Source organism: Rhyacophila brunnea, unplaced genomic scaffold (assembly GCF_057557595.1).
Source record: "Rhyacophila brunnea isolate RB1 unplaced genomic scaffold, BYU_Rbru_1.0 scaffold_8, whole genome shotgun sequence".
Lineage (NCBI taxonomy): Eukaryota > Metazoa > Arthropoda > Insecta > Trichoptera > Rhyacophilidae > Rhyacophila > Rhyacophila brunnea.
In genome coordinates, this window is record NW_028233350.1 from 34608019 (window position 1) to 34631932 (window position 23914).

Here is a 23914-nt window from a genome sequence, read left to right on the forward strand (position 1 = left end):
ATTTGCAATTACACGCAACGATTCAATCTCGTTGGTCCTTGATTTGATTGGTTAAAATAATACTAGTGTTGCTATTATTAAAAATATAGGTTGAGTGAAAACTAGATATTTCTTAGATTGGTGGCTACACTGAACGCATTCCCGCGCAATTTTACGTCAACAAAACTGAGCTGTCAGCTGTCAAACCTGAAACCTAGCGAGCATCAGATCTGTTAAAATTTATGCGGCCGTTTGACATTTATAGAAAGTTTTATACTTATTGTTAATTTACATCATGAATAACTGGGCGAGCTTGAATCTCCAAACCAATTGAGTAATTCGAATATCGAAATCGTATAATCCAAAGACTAATTTATTGTAGCAAGTATGGCTATATTTCAACTGGCTCAGGCGGTCAGGACTCGCCGTAAACGAAAACACTGGGTCAAAAGTTGGCTAACTGAAGAACAGCGTGATCGCCATTGAATATGGCGGATTTTTTTACGTTCCACACTATATCTTTGGCGTGTATTTATTCGACGAGGACTGTGTCCTCGGTGATACTCCATATATATTTTTTAAGTTTTCGCCATCTTGTAGTTGTTCAGTTGAAATCGACCAGTAGAATGAAATGAACGACCGTTTGCATGACTCAGGCGCATATTCGGCTATTTTCGTACGCTTTCGGCAATCTTCGCTTGATAATGAAAGGATCACACGACGGATAATAGAAAATTTTCCACTTTCGACCCGATCGCTCACGATCCTTGAAAACCATAGAGAATAGAGTTTGACACTCGTGGCAGACGATCGGGCCAGACGCAATCTGCCAATGGAATATGGGCTTTATGAACTGTACTCATAACATACTTTATTGTACTATTTTTACCAACTTTCATTTTTTATATTACTATTAATTATTTATATTATTTCACCATTTTAATTGTTTCAGGTACTTATTATATTATATATATTTCGTATCATGTTGTGAACATCTTGAATTTATACTTGTTTATCTAATGTTAATAAATAAAATGAATTAAAAATTCTCATATTTCTGCGATATCGTAGGTTTGTTCATAATATGCAATAAAAATATTTAATTAAAAAAAATACTAATTGGGAATATCAATCACCGCAATTTCTTCCAGTGTCCTACTTAGCCAATTCTCTAGTTCATTAAATCAAATCATTTCATGAATTTCCAATGAAATGTGTCATAATAATTTCGCTCTTCTATACTTTCTTAACAATATGTATTTCATTAATTAATAAAGCATTTACCTTTCTGGTATAATATTTGTGCAGCTGGGTTTGTCCACCGTTTCGCCTCCATAAACACAATACTTTTATCTTTGGACTGTACGTCATGTTGACCAATCGCTCATACCACCACCGCTCCACAATAGAACCTATTTTAAACACAATAATATTTTATATTAACCCATAGCTTACGGGCTGCACAAAATTGTGTTTTTGCTAATTACTTTTCAAATGCAAATTAACACGTTAATTACAAAATTAATTAAAAGGGCCCGTAAGCATTGTGTTAACAGATTCTACACCTTCAGCGAGTTTTCTTGCTCTATAAGGCCGTGATCAACAGGATGCATATACAAATTTCGCGAGTTATCTCGTCCAACTTTAAAGTCAAATTACTAGAGTTGACAGGAATTGATTTGCATAATCTAAAAAATTAAACAGAGAGTGACATCTGTTTGAATAATTATGAAATACTCTAATAATATAATGAGCTCCGCTCTACATTCAACATGTGTCGATAAAAATCTGCAGCCTGTCAGATATTGCAATTATAATATCGTGAGGTATAGAAAAGGTTAACAGGCCACTAGCAGAATATGAAAAATCTTCTTCAATCATGTCCGATATTAATTAGTGTGCGTAATATTTTATAAGGTGAGAATGAGACACATTTCATTATTTTACCTTGTGTAGTTCTCAATACAAGTCCATCATCTCTGACTTCCAAAAACCTCAAATCCCCAGTAGCATCGGTTCCTTGGTGAACTGTGAATGATTGTCGATGTAATAAGCGTGATCCGAGTGGCTTCAAATCAATATCATTGCCATGCTGGAGATAATAGAAATCGAGAATTATAGTTGAAGCATCACAAAATAAAAGATTTTTATTATATACTTTGAGATATCACTACAAAATAGGTTAGTTATAATATTATTCTGAGTTTATTTGCCTCATTTCCAAGCCTAATTGTGATTTGACAGTGAAGGAAACTGCTAACGTAATATGGTAATAGTAATATTAATCCCGTGAAATGAATATACAAGCTATTTATACATACCAAGTTTCCAATCTGATCAAGCAGTTGGTTCACTTCCTGACTGTACACCAGTCCAATGTGACTCTTCGCTAAAAGTCTCCTTACTTTGTTCCGTACTTGAGCCGGCTCACACCCAAGCATCACTAATGATGCAGTGAGGTTGTACAAAGCGGTAGAGAGCAGTCTATCTTCCTCGTGCTCCAGACGTTTTCTCTCAGTATCGCTGAGACATTTATACCTCTCCATCATCTCTCCAGGACCCTACAATCAAGAAATGTGATCATGTTAATAAAAGCCTGCGTCAAATAATGGTAAATACATAAAGTTTATTTATTTTTAAATGTATGATTATTTTATTATATTTCTGTACGTACCTGATCCATTCCAATCATGTCTCGTTCTTGACTAACGGCATCCAAAAAGGCATCTTCCCAGAATTGCATTTGATCCCATAATGTCGACCTCTCCTTGCCTATAATATTTATAAATTCAATATAGAGAATATTTAAATCAATAAATTATTTTGATTAGTGAGAAATAAAATTATCTCAGATACGAACCGATTAATCCTTGGAATAGATAAGTTCGACCACTGTCAGGAGATGGCGTTGGAGAGGTGTTAACAATATGGCCGCCTGTATATCTAAATCCTGTACTCAATGATGACTTTGATGACCAAACACTTGATGTTCTTTGTTTAGCTGTTCGCGGAAACTAAAATAGACATAAAATTTTATTACCAAAATCATCACAAACTATATAAAATAGGAAATTGTTATGAAGTCATTTTCATTAGCTTAGGTAATTATAAAAAGCACACCGATATGTAAAAGAAAATATTATGCACCATTGGAAACATGCTGGTTATAAAAGAAATTTATTAAAAGTCACAGGGCATACAAAAAATTTTATCAGCCAATTAAAAAAAATTATCATTATTCAGAAAAAAGTTTCCATGTTATATTCCATAAAATTTCAAAGTCATGCAGTCGTCATGAAAGAAACATTACCTATTTAAACTGATTGAATATATTGGTGAAATTCTTTGAAACCACAATGCCCAGAATGCAATGTGACTTGCATAATATCAAAACATAATAATACACTAACCAATAACAATGAATACATAAAAAACTTTCAGAAGAAATTCGAAAACATTAAAATATTGTTAACATAAACTCCAAAAGGTACTAATTATGTGCACCTGAGCCTTTATTCTAATCTACCCACTGTAAGTGAAATGTATCGAGATTAGCGAGGTGTAATGAATAACAACTCGCGAATCCCGCAGTGATATATTCCACTCGTGGTGGGTAAATTGATAAAAGGTGCTGGTACCAGTATTTAATTATTATTATGAGATTAGTAAGTTCAATGTTTATTCTGGAAAATAGACAATAACTACCTATAGGTATGTTTCATAAAGTAATAATTAAATTACATAGAAAACATACATATAAAAGAGTACTAAAAAAAAAAATATGAAAATCTTTTGTCAAATAATATATATGTAATAAATTATTGTCCACAATTATAAATATGTAGGTATGTCATAAATAAAATATGTAGTCCAACATCATGTATAAAACTACAGTAATTCAAAAAAAAATTACGAAATACAAAATGTAGCAAAAAATAGTAAAACTTGAAAAAAAAGTTTTTTTTCTTCTCATTTTATGAAATTGTTCGAATTCACTTTACATATTAAGTAGATTTTATGAATATTTACAAAAATTTTGAAATAACCGTGTTCGTATTAACGGGATTTAACTGTAACTAATTATGTACCATGCTTTAATTTGGTGAAGACCTCAAGAGCACGTAGGTATATATGAGATTTAATTTTCATATTCAGCTAGAATTTTCTGGTACTTATTTCAAAATTATGTATTTTCAATAAGAAGAATTTAACATTCTTAAATCTTGTGTCTATTCAATATTGAATAAAAAATATTAATGTAAATAAATAACTCGTAACATTCATGTAAGGAAAATACCGAGGGTGATTTGAACACACAACTTTAGCGGATTAGGCGGCCATAGACGGACAGTTTTCGTAGCAGTTTGAACATGGCACAGACAATAACTGTTCAATAACTGTACGTTAGTGGACACACCACAGATCAGTTTAACTACCCCATTTAAATCTGTCGAACTGTCAACAGACGTGCCCATATACGTACAGTTATTGTCTGTGGCAGATCAAGTGTCAAAAACTATGGAGGTTATGTTCGCCGAGATCATACACAGGGGATCATGTGTTAAATTAGTTTTAAGTAGGGTATACTTGAACGAACGATTGATCTACGAATATTTTTACTTTGTTAGATTTATTATGATTACAATTTATTGTTTGTGTAAATATATGTCCAGATTCTTTTATTTTGAATAAATTATTCATAGTATACTAATTGTTGTTTTAATAAAATTTAATTAAGATAAAATACATATGTATTGTTTTATTTAAATCAGGGTTATATACATTAAATTTATGTAATATGTTTTATTCAATCACCAAAACAATTTACTTATTGGTTTTGAATAATATAATATATTAATTTGGTACAGACATATTAACAACACATAATAAATATTGTTTGCGGTACCTAGTTGACACTTCACAATATTCGTAATTATATAATATGAGTAGCAAAAGAATACGCAACAAAAATAATATACTTCTTATCGAACGAACTTAGAAGATTATGACAGAACTGTCAAAATTTGCCGCCAAATCGCGCCAGCTACTCCTACTTTACGACACAGCTAGCTAACGTCACCCGAAAACTTTCGGTGAGTTGAAATTCCAACAGTTTTACAAAAACACGGGAGTGGGAGGTCGCTGGCAGTTTGAACATGGCACACATCTGAAAGGTCGAAAAGTGTCCGTCTATGGGCGCAGCAGATTATCTACCAAAGATAACTGTATGGTTATTAACTGGCATGTTCAACCTGTTACGAGAACTGTCCGTCTGTGGCCGGCAATTGTGTATTCAAATCATATTTTTAAATCCCACGTAAATTCAGTAGTACCTATAAAATAAAAAAATAATTAATAATAAAAAAATTTATATTGTGTATCTAGACAAGTTATCATCAGTAGCCACCAGTTATTGCTGTCTATCCACTGTTGGATGAAGACATTATTCGTAAACTGCCATAGGAGAGATTATAAATATTATGACACACCAGCATCTAGCTGAGTCGATATGGACTTCTTTTCTAGCTTTCCATTTATAGTCATTTGAGTGGCTTAGTTATCATGTTCTGTAATATGCCACTAATCTTTTAACAGGTGGAATATTATAAATTTTAATACAATATAGAGACAAATAAGTTAAGATAGTAAAATGTGTGTTAGGCACTACTCACGTTACTTTGCTGGACTTCAGTGTCTGAGACGGTAGACCTAAAGGAGGCCCGGTGTGTTGCAAACGCATTCGGGTGATTGGTTGTAATGGATCCGGTCTCAGCCAATGAGGATTCAGAGCCATGAAGTGTTCCCTAACCCACAAATACACACAACTAGACAACACGTTCTACTAGGTTCTAATGCACACATGCTTACTTTATAATATATATATTATATGGGCGATGCAAAGCAAAATTAATAAACTTTTCGGGAGAAATATTCAAATGGGATATTTGTAATTTTTAGTTAATTGAAATTATTAGAAGGAAATAAGCAAACAAATAGAACTAATCTGGAGTAAAGTTAAATTTCATTGAACAGTGTACGTCATAGAATCAATGATTATTTGACTTTACAATAATATTAATCTATGGGTCAGGTTTTAAAACTAAATATTTATGACTCTGCACAATACACAAAATAGTGTTTCCCTGTCATAGAGTGGAAATAATCTATTTAAGAGCTGTTTTATTTGCGTGATTCAAATCTACTATGGAAAAAATATAAGTGAATAGGTCATAGTATTGATGAGGTTACCTATCATTAATATGTAATGATTGATGAAATATTTAAACTCCAAAATAATAATATTATAACGACTCACAAAACAATAAATATTAAGGTGTTTTCACCACTGTATTTTTTATTCTGTTTAAAATTATTGACAAATTTTGTACTTAAAAGGAAAACGTTAGTTATAAAAGTATTACTAGATAATATATATTATAAAATATAGACCATGAATTAAATTCTGAATAGAGAGAAAATTAAATAAGTTTTGTAAAAATTATTGCCAAAAATATACAATGATGCTGTTTTAGGAGAAATTTAATGCAAATTGATAAACTCAATATCAAAAATATTTCTACAGGAACAGCGTGCAAAAGCCAATACTTTGCTAATAAATGATTCTCTAATAATTTTGTCTAAACAGTTATCATTATTATGTTATAATCATATAATTTTATAGTATTATTTTATTAACTTCTCTGGATATAATCAATAAATAATATAAAAAGAATAGACAACCAATGGGATAGTAAGGTAATGTGAAAGATATTATTATATTATTTAATTACAACTAATTGAGAATAAATATCTCTTTAGAAAGAAAGGTAACTTTGAAAGGAAGACAATTAATATTATTTCAATATATTGTAGAGATTTACTGCAAGAACTGAGATTATAGAACAGTTACGACATAGGTCATTGTGATCTGTAGAATAGGTACATATTATACATAGTATAGTAGCGCAATAGCATTTTAGCATGTGATAATTAAATTTGAAATAAGTAACTCACTTCTGATTCAAAAGATGTCAGTTTACTGAGAAGCATGTTTCTTTTTTGGTTAAGCATATCTTTGAACATGTCGGATGTCGTCTGCGAATCGGGCGGCTCTATATCTTGATCAGGAAATCTGAGAGCAGGCGGTTCTGAAAAGAAATGTTAAAATAATAACAAAATGAACCACAAATGACCGGAGACACAATGTAACATTTAATATTTTTGAGAATTATTACACTGAGATGACGGATGTGACAAGCATCAGTGACTCAATAACCATTTAATTTGGAATTAAACCAATAGATGGTGTTAGTTAGCTCATTTTACCACGTTTTTATTAGCTCGTATTCTTGTTTGTCCGGTACAGATTTTATAGAGATCTAGACATTTGAAACTTTTAGAATATATCAGAACACGATGACAATGCATTCTTTTAATACTTTTGGCCATCTTTAAGCAGAATTAAATTCATTTTCAATTAATTCTGTTTTGTATGTTTCGGAAAAAAATCGTTAAAAGTAAAACACTATTATTGGTTGCTAAGGGGGTCCTAGCAACTAAAATATTAATATATACGTGCGTTACTATAGAAATTAATATGAAATGTCAAAATGACATTTCAGGATTCTATATTTATTCAGTATTTCTATCAAGTACAAAAAAAAGTATTTATTAATACATAGAATTGTTTATATGATTCAACAGAAAATTTAAAAACATGGTATATAAAAAGTTCTTTTTATCTTGTAATCATTTTTAATTTAATTCAACCGTGACCACAAATAATAAAAATTCATTTTTATTACTTATAAATATAATGTAATTGTGTGGAAAAATTTGTTTTTAAAGACTCAAAATACAGAAGCCTCTCATTCTATACAATTTTATGATTTGCTTCCATGATTTTTGGCTGATGGCATGTCATTTTCTATATAAAATCTTAATCAAAGTATATATAGATTACAGAAGCCTTTGAACTAATAAGTATTGAAGTATTGGAGTTACCGTACAACTATACAATGCTACATCATCACTGTGCATTGAGACAACTATTAAAATGTATTACATATAGATGCCTCTATTAGTCTGTTACTGATGTGAGCGTATAGGCTTTAAATAATCACCTAGAAAAAATTCTTCGCCATCGATTGACAAACAATATAATATTCTCACCTGCTTGAGAGTTTTTCCTAGAAGACGGTGATGACGATGGACTCATGGGCGATCCAATGTTATCCTTGCTTCCAAATGGACTGAAACTGCGCGCCAGTTGCAGAGTGGACAGTTGATTATCTCCGTGTCCTGAATCATCAACAGCAATGATCTCTTTGGTCCAGAAATGGGTGTGCGCAATCTCTGTCAGCTGGAATACCGACGCCATTCCTCCAAGACCGAAGTTTGAAAATGTCACTTCTAGCCCATGGACAATCGCCAATATCATTTTGAGGATACCTTTCCATATTCCTTTAGAAAGACACTATAAAGAACAAAAGAGGATTTTCATCAAATTTTGATTTTTCATCAATCGAAAAAATGTGAATTTTTGGCTTTATAGGCTTCCAATTGCAAAATACAAAATTATGTTTAAATTACTATTTGTAACTTAAAAAACAAATTTACACCGACAATCAATTAAATCAGACAATAATAATATTATAGAAAATATTTATGTTGGCAACCATCTTGGAATTTCATGGGCTTCATTTGCAAAATGTTAAATTTTACTTTAAATTGGTATTCAGCACCATAAAATACTTGATGTCTAAACTAAAAATCTATCAGTTAGATGGTAATTATAGAATATTGAACTATTATCCGCCATTTCGGAATTTTAGGCTCCTAGGTTTTGAGGCAGCTGAAAATGACCCTTATGATGCCTATTCATCATGCTAAAGTTGATACTTTTATACAAAAGTGCACAATCTTTTAGTTATACCGCTGGACTATGGAGAGCCAATACAACATTGTTTATTTTGTCATACCTACCCATTATTCCCATAGATTTACCCATGTTTGCCTAGAACAACCATCTCTGTATAAATTTGAAGTCGTGGATCATGGGTTCAAACCCACGGCTAATCAACAAAAATGCATGTTGCTTTTTCATCAATGTATTTGATCCAGTGCAAGGACTCAAAGAGTTAGGTGAATGGTTACTAACTAATCCTCATAAAAAAGTATATTAATATTTTAAACTTGAAGCTATTCTCCACATAGGAGTGAACAGTTGTAATGACTAACAGAAGAAAATCCTGAGTTCAATATCCAGTCTGGTCCACAAATCCATAATATCTATTTTCATTCATATAAAGAAATACTCACCACATCTTCAATATGGTCATCAGGTGATATTTTATTGTTCAGTGTCTTATTCAATTTACTCAACACCAGATTTCTATATGATTCGTCCTCCATTAATTTCTTCAGCCTATTGAGTTTCAGCCACCCAACACCTTCTCCTTCCAACACTTGACTTATAACCTGTTGAAAGATTGAGAAATAATGATTTATTTCTTAGAATATTATTGTGTTTTCGTCATAAAATACGAAAATATGAATCTTTTAATTAAGTAAGGTAGAGTATATGCTTCATAACTTTGCATTCCGGCTCTAAGATGAAAATGACGTAATATTCAAAAAATATTTTTTAACATATTACGTCATTATCTGTCTATTTATTTATTACATATCATTTGATCTAATTTTATGCAAGGTAATCAGGCAAAGAGGCGTATCAGTATAGTAAAGTGTGCAAAAAAGTGTAAAGTTATAAAACGTATACTCTACCGATGTGATAATTGCAGAGTTTACGGAATTGTAATTAAAAACACAATTGAAATACCTACATTTAAGTACATTAAACTATGAATAGAATTAACACTATTTATACAGCAATGACAAAAGTAATCGAATTAAATAGTTGTCATCACATTCGTGTCTATTTTAACATATTTTTATAGAGTAGATTTGAATATCCACTGGTCACTATAGAGAAAAATATTTTTAGCCGCAAGGTATTCTGTGATTGGTTGAATTGAACAGTGGCATATTTTCAACTGACTTTTTATACCAGTGGCCAGTTTGCATCTAACCACGTCATATTATTATGTAATAAAGACAATTTTAAGGTTAGGGTTAGAATAAGAATACCCAAAATCGAATGAAGCCCCTTCCCCTTAGAAGCACTTCTTTATAAAAATAAAAATACTGCATTTAACCGGTTTTATGACTTCAGCGAGTTTTCTCGCTCTGTGAGGCTGTGATTGACAGGCCGCACATACAAATTTCGTGAGTTATGAAATACCAAACCGCAAATTAAAGGTATTATAGCAATATTAGTAAGAGCTTCGCTCTATATTCAATGTGTGTCGTTAAAAATCTGCAGCCTGTCAGATACTGCCATGGTAATATCATGAGGCATAGGAAAGGTTAATAACTTTTTCGATACACTTCCAGTGGCTAACTCAGAACCGACCAAAACAAAACAGTGGCAGGTATACATAATATCCAGCCCTCAAATTTAATGAAAACTAGTTTAGTACAGTGTTTCCCAACCGGTGCTATGACACACTGGTGTGCCGCGAGGATTACTCAAATGCGTTATTATTTCAAGCAAAACAATTTTGGTACCTATGTCGCGAAATTCCAATTAGTTTTAAAGTGTGTCCCTAACTCAAAAAAGTTAAAAAAAAAAAAAAAAAAAAAAAAACACTATATTCCTTACATCATTCAAGAACATCTGATTTTCAGTGTTAGTATTAGTCCTATCGTGCTGCGACCGATGCGGATCATCGTGCTGAGAAGCGTTGGTGTGTCGGATGAGAGGCGAGCGCTGCACCAGTCCTTTAGAGCCCTGAGGGAAGGGTCCCGACTGAGACTGCCCTGCTGGCCGGATCTTGGCTGCTGCCGGCTGGGCTTGCGGAGGAGCTTGCCGCACCTGTTGGCCTGATTGGACTTGCTTTGCATTTTTACCTGTAAACAATTTATTATTAAACTGTTTGTTAGATTACACAGTTTTTGGTTTCTAGCAATACACGGAAGCAAACGTGGCAAATCAACAATGTTTAAGAAAAACGTTGATGTAGTTTGTGTAGACGACTGGTGATGCAGTAAATTACCTTTCGATCCAAATAGATCACTGAAGATACTTGAAGTAGATGCAGCAATTCCATTTAAATCTGAGCTGATATTTGAAAAGAAGTCTCTGTGAGTTGCCGTGATGATATTAGTGGTCTGCACAGTTGTTTGTGAAGAGTCTCTCCGGCTTCCTGGAGGACTTCCACTGCTCCATGAATCCGTCTACAAATTAACACAAATTAAACTATTTGAAATAGAGGAGATCTTCAAGATATTATAATATTGACAACAATCATTAATTTAATTATTATTATCATCAAATTGAAGATTAACATTACAAAATGTACTTAATTCTAATATTGTGATTTTGAGATAGGTAATCATGTTTTTATAATTTGACACGCCTACTTACCTGACGTACCTACTTACCTACTGTTAGGAAATGAAAATTTATACATAAAAATAGAAGTATTTTAAAATTATTAACTTTTTACTCTTATTTCTCCATTATTATATTGAAAAAAATAACAAGCACTAATTATTACGTTAGTTTTTTGCATTGATAGAACTTTTCCATATTTATAGTATAAATCCAAGATCGCTTTCATCTTATGACTATCCAAATATTTATTTTAAAACTAAAACAGAATTGATTCTAGCGTTGACATGTCTTTTCTTCAGGTCCTAAGTGCATTTTGAAACTTACTTGTTACAGGTAAATCATGTAGTGGTATTGTTTGCAGTTGTAGTGGTATTGTTTTCTACCATTAAAACCGGCATTGCAGTAAATAATTCCATTACACCTGCGAACCGCGTATAGTGCCGGCGTATACTGATTTACCTAATATACCTTAGTGTGTTTTGCAAAAACATACTTTAAGATCAAATTTAATTAATGTTATATTGATTTAATGCATCACTGAACACACTATCAGGTTCCATTAAAACATAAAAAATTGTAATTTTGAACTTAGTATATTTTGGAATATCGGTCCTCAATAATTATTGCTTACGTTAGGTTGGAATTGGTTTTGATAATATCAACATATCTGACTGATAGTCTCTATTTTTTTATCATTGGTGATCATTTATTACCTTTAGTAATCCTTTCTTTGTTGCCACTTCTTTAGCGCTTTTCGTTAAATCATCAAGTGTTGATTTGCCAACGTAAGTCAGATCTTCAAAAGTGTTCTTGCTGACCCCGGCTGCAGTCTTGCTTGCTTCCAGAGCACTCTTGGATGCGACTTGAACACTCTTAGATGCCTCTCCTGCTGCTTTTTTGGCCTGAACCGTAAACTAAAAAATAATTTTTAAACCCAACACTAGAAGCATTATATCGTTAATAAAATACCTATCTAATGCAACACACCTATGTTGAATTTTAAAACTTAAAAATGAATAAAACCAGCATTATAATAATTGACATGGAAAAATTTGAGGGGCCGGAGATTGAAAGAGTACAAGACTGACATAACATAATAAAAAATGAGTCAGAGGCAGTTTTCACATCACCACATACCACATATTTATGAGTAAAACTGGTTTTCAGTACATTTCAATTCTCAGCACCTCAATTATTATCACTGAAAATAATGTACCTTGTCCATATGAGCGAGTAACCCCTCCTGACTTCCTTGTCTGTTGACCAAGTCCTTAGCCTGCGTTGTGAACTGCTCTAAGAGAGACCCTTGAGAGCCCTGCCTCGTGACTCCTGGCATTCCACCTCCGGCTCCGCCTTGGTTTGAACCAAAAGAACCCGTCCGAGCCAAAACATTTCCAACACTCGCTTGTTTCTACAAAAAACAATATTGCCAATTTTAATCACAATATGAATGCGGTGTAATAGATTATTAGAGACTCTTCAATTAGGTATATGAAGACTTACAGGTGTCATGGGTTTAGCTCCTCTCAGCGATCCTCTCTGGTTATTGCCAGCGTGACCGCGGTTGCTCGGAGTCGATGGCCAATCGGAATCGCTCGTACTGGCACTGTCCTGCTTCGGTGGAGAAGTCTGTGACTGGGAAGCCTGTCCACTCACAATGGTTTTAGGAGTAATTGTTGAATTTGAATCTGACTCGTTTTCAAAGCTGCCACTTCTCTCTTTCCCCTATAATAAAATGACACGAGAAGGTGAATATAGTCTAGATATTTTAGTTCATTATTTGACCTTGCCTATTCTACAATGTCGACTGGCATTACACAGGTTCTTATGATGTATTTCACTAAGCGTATTTCATCCATTTCATATTTAAGCTATTCCTAGAATGATTGACAAAACAAACATCAAAATAATAATGGAAAAATATTTATTTATCTATATTATTGTATATGGGTAAAGGCAAAATGAGCACTGTGTTATTATCATGAAATCAATAAGATAACGCAATGTGATGGCACAGGACAGAACGAAATATTAACACAATAATATAAAGGTTAATGGAGGAAATTAAATAAAAATATAGATAATAAATAATGTAGATAATATATTTTTAAAACATACTTTTCTACTTCTTTCATTGACTTGCTGGAATTGAAGAATAATACAAAATACACACAAACAAAATCACTGGCACCTTCACCCAGAGAAATATAGATAATTTCAAATGCTTAACACAATCACTGCGTACCTTTTCATTAATTTTTAATTACCACATTTAAATAACATGCTAATTGCATCTAATGGCCATTTAACGGGAACACGGCAGCCGTGTTTCATCCGCGTCCTCCAACGAGGTTAATGCAAATGAGAGAATGTAGAATGTATGATGTCAAAAATATGGTGGTCTTTAGAAGAGTAGTTAAAAGTAATGACAGTAGCAACCCAGTCATAAATAATCTATAAATGTTGCCACAATGAATTAACTCAAATCTCCCAGTCTTGCCAGGCCTCTACCTGCTGCTAACTATGTACTAGTTGCAATTAAACAAAAGCCTGAAGTTTGTAGTGACATCAATTGTCAAAAACAATAAATGATAGCTCGAGCGGTAATGCAGTTTACTGCATTTTCGTTTGTTTTAAAAAGTCATGCTTTTACTTTTTATTATTTTAATTTGTTTTGAAACAAATGAGTCACTTTTTCACTTGTTCCTTTTGATTCCATCATTGAACATGAATAATTAAAAATAGTGCTGTGTTTTTATTATTTGTGAATATTCTTCCACACAATAAAAGTTTTTATTAGTAGTAACTAAAGAACACTACATGTTTAAGTGTGGAGAGTTTCGCCAAGACTTATGTTGCTAGGCACTCACTCTCATTACCGTGTTAAGAAAAAACGAAAGAAAAGAAGAAGAAAAAGCAGTCGAGCCACCAACCAAAGAGGTGTAATCCTCGTACTCGAGGTAACTCTCTAAATTTTATATGCAGTAAAATTGGTTTCTTGTTACTATGAAAACCTATTATTGCCATATTTGGGTTAACATTTTTTAAGACATAATATCGTTTTACATTTTTCTTAACTGTTGGACTGTCTCTGCTGAATGGGGCTTCCTCCACTCCAGTATTATCGACTACTGCATTATCCTCAGATACGTCACTCCTGTCAGAACTGGAAGGAGTCGGACTCGGTGATCGAGATGGATGAGGTGATTTGGCTGGACCGTGCCCAGTTGGATACAGAAGACTTGAAGGCGGGTGATAGACCTTGAAATGAATAAGAATATTTTGTTTAGAAAAGAGCTGACATAATATTATTCATTAACGACATAATATGGGTATTTTGAAATTCTGCATAGTAGATGATTGCACGATTTCAACTTGAGGTTGAGTATATTTAATGACCAATGATAAACTAACAGGTCGATTGGCGGGCCCAGTGACGTTCCATGGAGGTAATCAGGTCATGCATTGCATAGGAGCAACACAAGATATAAGGAATAAAGGAACAAATACAAATATTACAACTTTTGAGAGCAGTAGGAGTTTTCCATAAAGCAGACGATACAGTTTCTTTATTACTTATAATGTAGGTACCTATCGACATCTTAGTTTAAAAAATAATCGAAGTATAAATAATTCTGATAACATAATTAATACTCTATTAGGTGTAATACTGTAATAATTGTAATTTTGGCAGCAACCACACAATTGAAATTTGTTTTTTTAACGAAATGGTACCTATGTCATGTCAAAAAAAATAGTAACCAGATACATTTGTTTATGTCATTGCAATATTATGCAGGTACATGCATTTTTCCTTCATGAGTAATAATTTTTTTTTGGTATGATTACCAAAATCAAATTAAAAATTGGATATTATTTACCGTTTTAGGATCCAAAGATGAGCCGAGAGTCATGGGCGTATTAGATTGAACAACAGCCCCATAAACCTCTCCCAAGCCGTGATGGCCTTCTCTGCCGGCCAAGAAGCTCGGAGACAGATCTGATGAAACCATTTCCGATACAAAGTCACTGAGAGATGAATACGACGAGCTCGTACTTTCTGCTCCTTCTGAATCAGAGCCACTTTCATCTGAAAGAATTATACAACATGAATTTTTAACACTTAAATCTCTTGTATGTCTCTTTTACAAGCTAATTAGTATAGTAGTTCTATATAATCTCCATCGCACCTATTCTATACACAAGGCTGCTATCGGTGGCTATCGAGGGTAGTTTATCATATTTATATATTGAGGGATTATAATTGTTACAATAAGTTAGCCATCTAAACTGTCAAAACTGACACTGTTAACACAGCCAAGAGAGGTGCTGTTAAAACATAGTACTTATTGAAAAATGAAAATACATAAATACGATAAACTACCCTCGATAGCCACCGATAGCAGTCGATAGCACCCTTGTGTATAGAATAGATGCGCATTACATATAACTCAAACTATTATACGCAAGGATCCTAATAGTTATGACCGTTGGCTACATGCATTCGATAACCACTTATACGTGAGCACCTGTAGTTATGACTGCAAGCCAAGCATTCATTGCTAGACTCAAATTGTGGAGTACCTGGGTATGGAGAATGTACCCGGAAAAATGCGAGGGTTCGCGATTAACAATGAGAAGCTGTAATATGTAGTAGGAGGCTTAAATGAAGTCAGTGGCACCTTCTAGATTTTGTTAACCTTGCCTCCTCCCGACGCCTTCAAATTCAAAAAATAAATTATTATGAATTATTTATTTTCAAAATGGATACCCCCCATACAATTTTCTTATCTGCGTGCCTGGCACTATCCACTACATTGCACAGCTTAAAAGAAGCGAATCAATTAATTTTGACAGATTTTAAAATTTCCTGCATTGCGTTAAAACGTCTCGTTTCTCTGAGAGACTAGACAAAATGTAATCACCTAAACTCCCGCCAATTAGTCCCAAAATAAACTGATATTATATTTAAGCTGAACATTAAAAGCTAACTTCATTCAGTTAACAAGAACGCTAATGGAAAGCTCAGATATCTTCTTTTATCAAAGAAAATTAAGAAAGTAAAATAGACAAACCGGTTGGCTGATGTTCTTGTCTCTGCAAACATCTCAAAGCGCCATTCAACGAACTGCCATCATCCCAAACGGGAAATCTTATGGGATCTAGTGTGTTGGCAAACCACTTTGGCTTGTCTCCAATCTGATGAGGATCAAATACTCCCGTATGGACTCTCAAAAAGGCAACATTGCTGGGCGTCAATGACCATTCAGCTAAGAATTCGACAGCCTAAAAAAAGCATTTACATAATATATATTATACTATCTAAATCTATTCTAATATATAAATATTTTAACTAAGTAGGCTTCTAGCATGCATCATTCACTTTTAAGGAAAGTACTCTCAACCAATATAGCTATCAGGACGTTTTATTATTTGCGAGAAGGATAATTGGTTCGGTAGGTTCTTTACGTATATTATCTATGGTAGGTCCTAATGACTCAACTGCGCTTTTCGCAAATCTCGTGTATATTTAGACTTCAATAAAAAACAAAAATTTTATAACAATATCCAAAATTTGGATAATTCCTGACGCCATCTATAAATCATTTTATTAATATTGTCATTAGGTACCTACATTGATTTAAATTAAGTACTAAATTTGTAGACGTTTCTTGCCGGAATAACCTCAAATAGCATGGTTATTAGGAATTATTGGTGGTAAATGAAAGATATGTGTTCAAATCCCGGATTCTGGAATTTTTGTAACAGGTATGTTTTGGAGGTAAAATGATATCCTATTTTCAATAAAACTAATGTTAACCCTTATTTTATTGCGTGGTGTTGCCTTTCAGCATCAAACTGTATTATTCTTTATTTTTTATTGTGTGGATGAAATTTTCTTTAAAAATTTGCAGTTATCTGCGGTTTACAAAATGTACTGTGCAAAGTAGTTATGGTTTTTATTCACAGGAGCCACTGTTAATTTATAATAATAATGCGATCGATCGATTAGAAAAGTAATAATATGTAAATTAAAGGGTTGCCATCATGCATGTAATGAATACAAAAATAATTTAATTAATAGTATTTTTTATGTAAAACTGTAGGTACTTTGGGTCTTACCTGGGTTCTAGAAAACTTGTTCAAAAAGTGTGTGGTCCTCGGTCTTGATCGTAGAAAACTATTTATTTGGAATGCCACTACGGGCCTCGGATATAACCTCAATGTGCGTGTGTGCTCTGTGAAATTCGCCAGCAAATTTTGAGAGTTGAAAAACCGCACCTAAAATTTATCAAACATTTAATTATAAAACACGCACGATTCAAAATTATAACAGTCTGCCAATGACCCTATTACAAAATTAATATTGTATTTTATGGAAGTATCATATTTCAGCTAGGGGTCAATGAACTACAACTATATTACATCAATAATAATTATTCACCCCTTAAATGCTTGATACTGAGTTTTGAACATTACACACGTCAAAATAACACCAATACAACGATGTACTTAATACAATCTTGTATAATATATCATGATAGTATAGTCACCTAATCAACAGTATTCATTTATAATAAAGTTTTTTTGTGACATACCATTGCAATCCGTGTAGCCACATCGACTGAATCAACATCATTCCCATAAATGAGGGGATTGAATCCAGAGAATCCTTGTCCTTGAGCCGAAATAGAAGGTCTCCCACTTCCAGGTCCCGGGGTTCCAGCAACTGATTGCCTGTGTGGTCCGGGAGTTCCAGAGAGTGACTTCTGTTCCTGGTAAGGCTGGTGTCGGTGCGACGGAGACGAATGAGTTGACGAATCCGACCCATGATGTCTTGCACTCTGAACTCTATAAAATGAAAAATTGTAATTTCCACAATATTAGGCGTGATCAAAATAAATCCAATAATTGTGTTGTGTGTGTACTTCGACTTATTTGTAACTTGAATAATAAAGAAAAATAAATACAAATCAAAAGATGATAATAATAATGTACAGCAAAACCTCGTTAATTCGAAATTGACGAGACCGAAAATTGAAAAAAAAATCAAATTATTATTTGAAACACTATTTCCATTTCTGATACAATTTCTTTCAGATTTATATCAGTAGTGACTAGTAGATATCGCTATAAAAAGATTTTATTAATTTTGGCAAATATTTCAATTCATGGCGAGTTTCTAATAATTAACCGAGTATGTATTAATAGGGCTTTATTGTATCGAGAAACATGATAATATAATATGTTTCCTTACGTTAAAGTTGCCCCTCCAAGACTATCTCTTCGAGATGGAAGCAAATTAGGTGTGCCGCTAATTGGATGACTTCCCACAGTTCCTGTTGACATACTACTGAGAGCCTGAAAAATGATAATTAATTCATTCATATTACTGTTTGCCAATAAATTTTATATTATATTAATCTATAATACTCCTACATACTATCTACAATGAGCAGTTTTAATATAATACTCTTGATGGCTTATATCCACATCTCTTGCTTTGATGTACCTACATAATAATAATTTGACTGAGAAGCGTGCAAAGTATTAAATGTGCAATATCGATGAAAACTACATAATAAATTTTAAAAGCAATAAAACTAATTAACTAATGACATTATTATGACTTAAAAAAGGTACCTACTAGAATGATCTTGTAGTGTGTCCTACTTAAAAATATATGAATGAATACCAGGTACTTTGTACATAGTTCAGATTTAAATTCATCAGCGAGGTTGAATTTTTCACTGTATACAAATTTACATTTTTTAAATACCTACATGAATGAAAAGATTTCTTAATGCCATCTTGTGGATCAAATCCCAACTAAATACATGGTGGTATCATATTATTAATATTCAATTATAATATATCAGAGTAGAGATCACTACAATCTATGTAGAGTAATACAACGGAGTTATATTGTAGTTGGTTCCACTGTCGAAATGACATGAGTTGAGGTAAAAACGTTGAAACAAAGCCACACCAAATTGACATAATTGGTTCATGTAAACGATAAATCTTGTGGTTAAATTATAATGTTTTTATTGAAAAAATATACATTGGTTAAAAATGAATTCAAGGAGAATGATTTTAAAAAATTCAGCTGTGATTTAATACATTAAGTCGGAGTTATTGAAATATTGTTTACTTTTACATCTGTATTTAACAATATGTTAATGACTTTGAGCGAATTATTTAATTAATATTTTACTAAGCCAACTTGTTATTCTATCGATAAAATAAATTAAGTAAATTGAAAAGGGTGATTGTTTAATCATTGGTAGATAATTTATTTTATTATGTATTAGTTTTCATCCTTTTTTTAAAAACTAAATAATAATAACTACAGAATTCTCAATTTTGCTGCATCCATCATATCCAGGCTGAAAATAATTGAAATTGTTTCTTTATCATAATTTAGTACAGTATGACTTTTATTTTGGCTGACACATCATAAACGGTCATCTAGGGAACTACAAATCCCCCGCCCCGCCATGTACCTACATCTTACCGGTGCATGCCTCCCACTCATTCACACTATACACTATGATGTGTATGCCAAAAATTTTAAGTCACAGTCTACTGTTACCTTTAGGTAATATTATAAGAATAGGTAAGATGATATTATTATTTACAATGTGTAAAAATACAATTTCAATAAGGAGAAGAGATACTTTTAAAAAAGAGAAAGAGACTAAAGATGGATGAAGAAAATCATGCAATTAAGGAAGAAAAAGATAATTGAAATAAATCTCACAATATATTATTATTTGCGAAAGAAAAAGGAATATAAGCCTGAAAAATTGAAAAATGAGTTAAATATTGTCATATTAAATTTTAAGTGGTAGAGAAGAAAAGGAATGAGTCGAAACCGCTTAATTGCTTTTTTTAATTTACTGCTTAATTAATAAATTTCACACTCCAATATAGGTAGATATTCACATAAAAAGTTATCTAAAACCCAATTGTCTTCTATCACAAATAGTTATTATTTTAAACTCATTTCCCCATTCCTTCAACACAACAAAGATGATATTAATTTACAGATTAATTTTTGATTGATTGTTAAAATTTGAGATATAGGAATACAGCGTAAGATATAATTAATATTATTTAAATGTGAGATTTAAAATCAATTAAGAAAATAGAGATTGTATAATTACAGTAGATCCAACCTGGTCCATCAGTTGCATTGCCTAAATTTGAAAAGAGAGAAAAGTATAAAGTTAAAATCAAAGTTGCCGTGTCGCATTGAAGCATGAAAAAGATTGTGCCGTTATCGAGTTCATAATATCATTGTGTTTGGTTAGAGATAGTTATTGCCAAGGTGTTGAAACGGTGTTGTACTTATCTATCCTTTCTATGGTGGACTATCAATATTCAATTTATTATGGTGAAAGGACAAATGAGACTCCAATTCTTATTTGGACTTCATAAAAAAGGAGAACTGAACAAGAACAAGAATAGTACTATTATTACACATAGCCGAAAAACTATTCCAGCGTATCAGGCATCCACTGTAGTTCAGTGCATAAGGCGATGGCTTTTCTTCTGGGGCTCTGGGTTCAATCCCAGTGAGATCACAATATATTTATGTGATTGTCTCAAAGCCTGGGTGTTTGTGATTGTTTCACTTCATTATAAATTACACTACTGTCATTGGGCTTCATGGCCAGTTATAGTGTTAAAAAGAATATTTAAATAAAATATTAAAAATAATACATCATTTTTGGTCATGAAAGTCTATGATAAGTGGCCCAGGATGACAACTTATATGAAACGGATTCTATTTGACAAATAGTCTAATCATACCTTTACTATAGACATACCAAATAAAATAGTTGTCTATGGCCTGAAGTTGGAACTAAAATCAAATCACAATAATTATCCAAAATCCACAAGGGAACTGCCAAATGTCTTTGTGAATATAAATTTAATGATGATCAACAATAACGCATATATTGGAGTAATCCTAAACGCCAATATTTATCATGATACATGTTTAAGTGTCACAATAGTACCTATTCTCACTTGATGGCAACTTATAATGAGCATATTATGCTAATATCTAATCATATTATCGTTTTCCAATGTTATTATATAATTTTCTAACTTTTAAATTTAATTTTTTAGCACCAGCTGACAAACAAATTTAATAATCCCTCGATAAACTAAGAGATAGAATAATTTGTTTCTAATAATCATAGTTTTAGGTACTTACTATTATTTCACTGCTTGTGTAGGTTTTTTGGTTTGATTTTAGATCGATTTATTTAATTTTTGAATAAGCAATGTTGTGAAAATATTTGCTGACAAGTAATTAATAAATTAATCCTATGTGGTTAGTTGTATGTAAATCTCTGTGTATATAGTTGGTTAAATTTAATTGACATTGTATGTACATAATAATAATTGAATGTATAAAAGTAAAGGTAAAGATTACATACTTGTTTTAGATGATTTTTTAGAATAGTTCCTTCGGGTTCTGGCAGAGCGGGTAAATCTTGATCGTTACCCGTAGGTGGAGTTAGCTTATTGGAGTCTAAATCGATTAGCCAAATATCATCAGGTAATCTGGAAACACAAATAGATTTTAGAAATTTAATATTAATCTTACTTACAATATGACGTGTGCACTATGCACACTATACAAGTTGTTCTCTAAAAAGATGGAGCCCAAAAGATGAGTAAAACTGAAAAAGAATTAGTAAAACAAATGATTAAATTAGCTGCATGCCAATATGCATTACAAAATCAGGCTTTTCAGCATTATTTACAATATTTTTACATTCATTGGTCAATTCCACATTATTATGTAAATATTGCCAAATTAAACCATGAAGAATATGGTCAGAATTTAATTCTTACCTGAAATTCTTCTTGTACATGAGAAAGCTTGCTGGGATTCCAATGACGAATGGAGTCGGTGCCAGTAGAAGCTGTTCAGCACAACTCATGCAGGTGGGGAGAAGCGGAATCACAGGAAACATGTACTCCAGTGGATAAATCATCGTTACAAACGCCATCACTGACATGGAGAGTGCGTTGTAATCGCGGGATTGAAGAACCAGTTTATTTTCCAATAAGATCAGTGTCATCACTTTTAGGCATGTTTCGACTCCTGTGAAAATTAATTATGGATCAAATATTTATTCAAAGGTTACCAAAATACGAATAATAATTAATAATATTGCTAATAATAAACATAAAATCTGAAATATATGTCGACTCTCCATTTTTATTGTACTATAAGGGAAAATCGAGACTTTAATGTTTGTACTTCAAATCTTCATAGTTTTAGACTATCTCTAGCATGCATATCCAAATTCCATAGGCTATGATCTCAATATTGGTCTTCTTTTGAACACTCATTGCTCCCAGCATCAAGCTATTCTCTTATGGTACAATGAGCCTACTACGCGACAGAAAGGGTAAACTCTGCCTCACTTGGAAGCTGAGCGATTTACATATTTTCTTCTTATCACTCCTATGACAGGTTTTTAATGATGCAATAAAAATCAAGGGATACGACCAGATCACAAGGGCTTCCTTATAGTTAATTTGAAAATGAATTTGACTTAAGGGGGGACATGCTCGTCGAAGGTCAAAATTGAGTTTTTATTGTATTTTCAAACCATGATCCTGGACACTCCTTAAACGTTGTAGATAATCTATTTATATAATTTTGAAGCCTTATTATCCTTTATAGTTATTTTAAACATTTGATGACTGTATAAAGTATTTTTGTTACATAAAATAGTATTCTTTTAAACCTCTCGCTCTAATGTTTTAGAATATAGTCATATTTCGGTACATAACTGTGCAGTGGTGTTAAGATTTTTTACGTTTATTAATTTTTTAACGCATTTATAAAACCATTAGTATAATTTATTATGAGATAATTTTTGTAAAATATTCACGATAAAAAATTATATTGATAATCTCTGTGATCCCAAATTTGACAAGAATTAGGCATTATATTATTCAAAAAATCGACAAGATTAACACATTTGAAGATGATTCTAAAGATACTTATTATAAGCTATGTCTTTGACCATTCAAGTGTGATAAATATCTTATGAATAATGATTGCTTTATAATAATTATTGACCTAAGAATAAGGTAGTGTTTTTTTGAAATACGCCATTTCTTTTGTCATTCCCCAGTGGTTAAGCTAAAACATACGGCCGTAGCCATAAATTGACAAACTATAATTAAAGTAGGGAGTAAAATTATGTTAACGCGCGTGTTTGAACATGTACCTAACCGATTTTTTTAACCGAGCGATCGGGTCGAAAGTGGAAAATTTTCTATTATCCGTCGTGTGATCCTTTCATTATCAAGCAAAGATTGCCGAAAGCGTACGAAAATAGCCGAATATGCGCCTGAGTCATGCAAACGGTCGTTCATTTCATTCTACTGGTCGATTTCAACTGAACAACTACAAGATGGCGAAAACTTAAAAAATAT

The 23914-nt window shown here is 32.4% G+C and overlaps 1 protein-coding gene across 1 annotated transcript in view; it reads right to left on the bottom strand.

Annotated features, from left to right (window-relative positions):
• Rab3-GEF (Rab3 GDP-GTP exchange factor) overlaps positions 1 to 23914 on the bottom strand; it is a 68848-nt gene that overhangs the window by 17509 nt on the left and 27425 nt on the right. The window contains exons 8-30 of the mRNA XM_085958743.1: positions 22313 to 22565; positions 21892 to 22018; positions 20608 to 20640; positions 18696 to 18799; positions 18037 to 18289; positions 17561 to 17719; positions 16513 to 16723; positions 15319 to 15527; positions 14504 to 14698; positions 12941 to 13162; positions 12654 to 12848; positions 12151 to 12351; positions 11097 to 11277; positions 10703 to 10950; positions 9301 to 9459; positions 8152 to 8455; positions 6994 to 7127; positions 5652 to 5783; positions 2840 to 2993; positions 2654 to 2751; positions 2301 to 2540; positions 1927 to 2071; positions 1264 to 1391 (exon numbers count right to left, since the gene is read on the bottom strand). Of these exons, the coding sequence (XP_085814869.1) occupies positions 1264 to 1391; positions 1927 to 2071; positions 2301 to 2540; positions 2654 to 2751; positions 2840 to 2993; positions 5652 to 5783; positions 6994 to 7127; positions 8152 to 8455; positions 9301 to 9459; positions 10703 to 10950; positions 11097 to 11277; positions 12151 to 12351; positions 12654 to 12848; positions 12941 to 13162; positions 14504 to 14698; positions 15319 to 15527; positions 16513 to 16723; positions 17561 to 17719; positions 18037 to 18289; positions 18696 to 18799; positions 20608 to 20640; positions 21892 to 22018; positions 22313 to 22565 (4085 nt within the window). The remainder of the gene's footprint in view (positions 1 to 1263; positions 1392 to 1926; positions 2072 to 2300; positions 2541 to 2653; positions 2752 to 2839; positions 2994 to 5651; positions 5784 to 6993; positions 7128 to 8151; positions 8456 to 9300; positions 9460 to 10702; positions 10951 to 11096; positions 11278 to 12150; positions 12352 to 12653; positions 12849 to 12940; positions 13163 to 14503; positions 14699 to 15318; positions 15528 to 16512; positions 16724 to 17560; positions 17720 to 18036; positions 18290 to 18695; positions 18800 to 20607; positions 20641 to 21891; positions 22019 to 22312; positions 22566 to 23914) is intronic.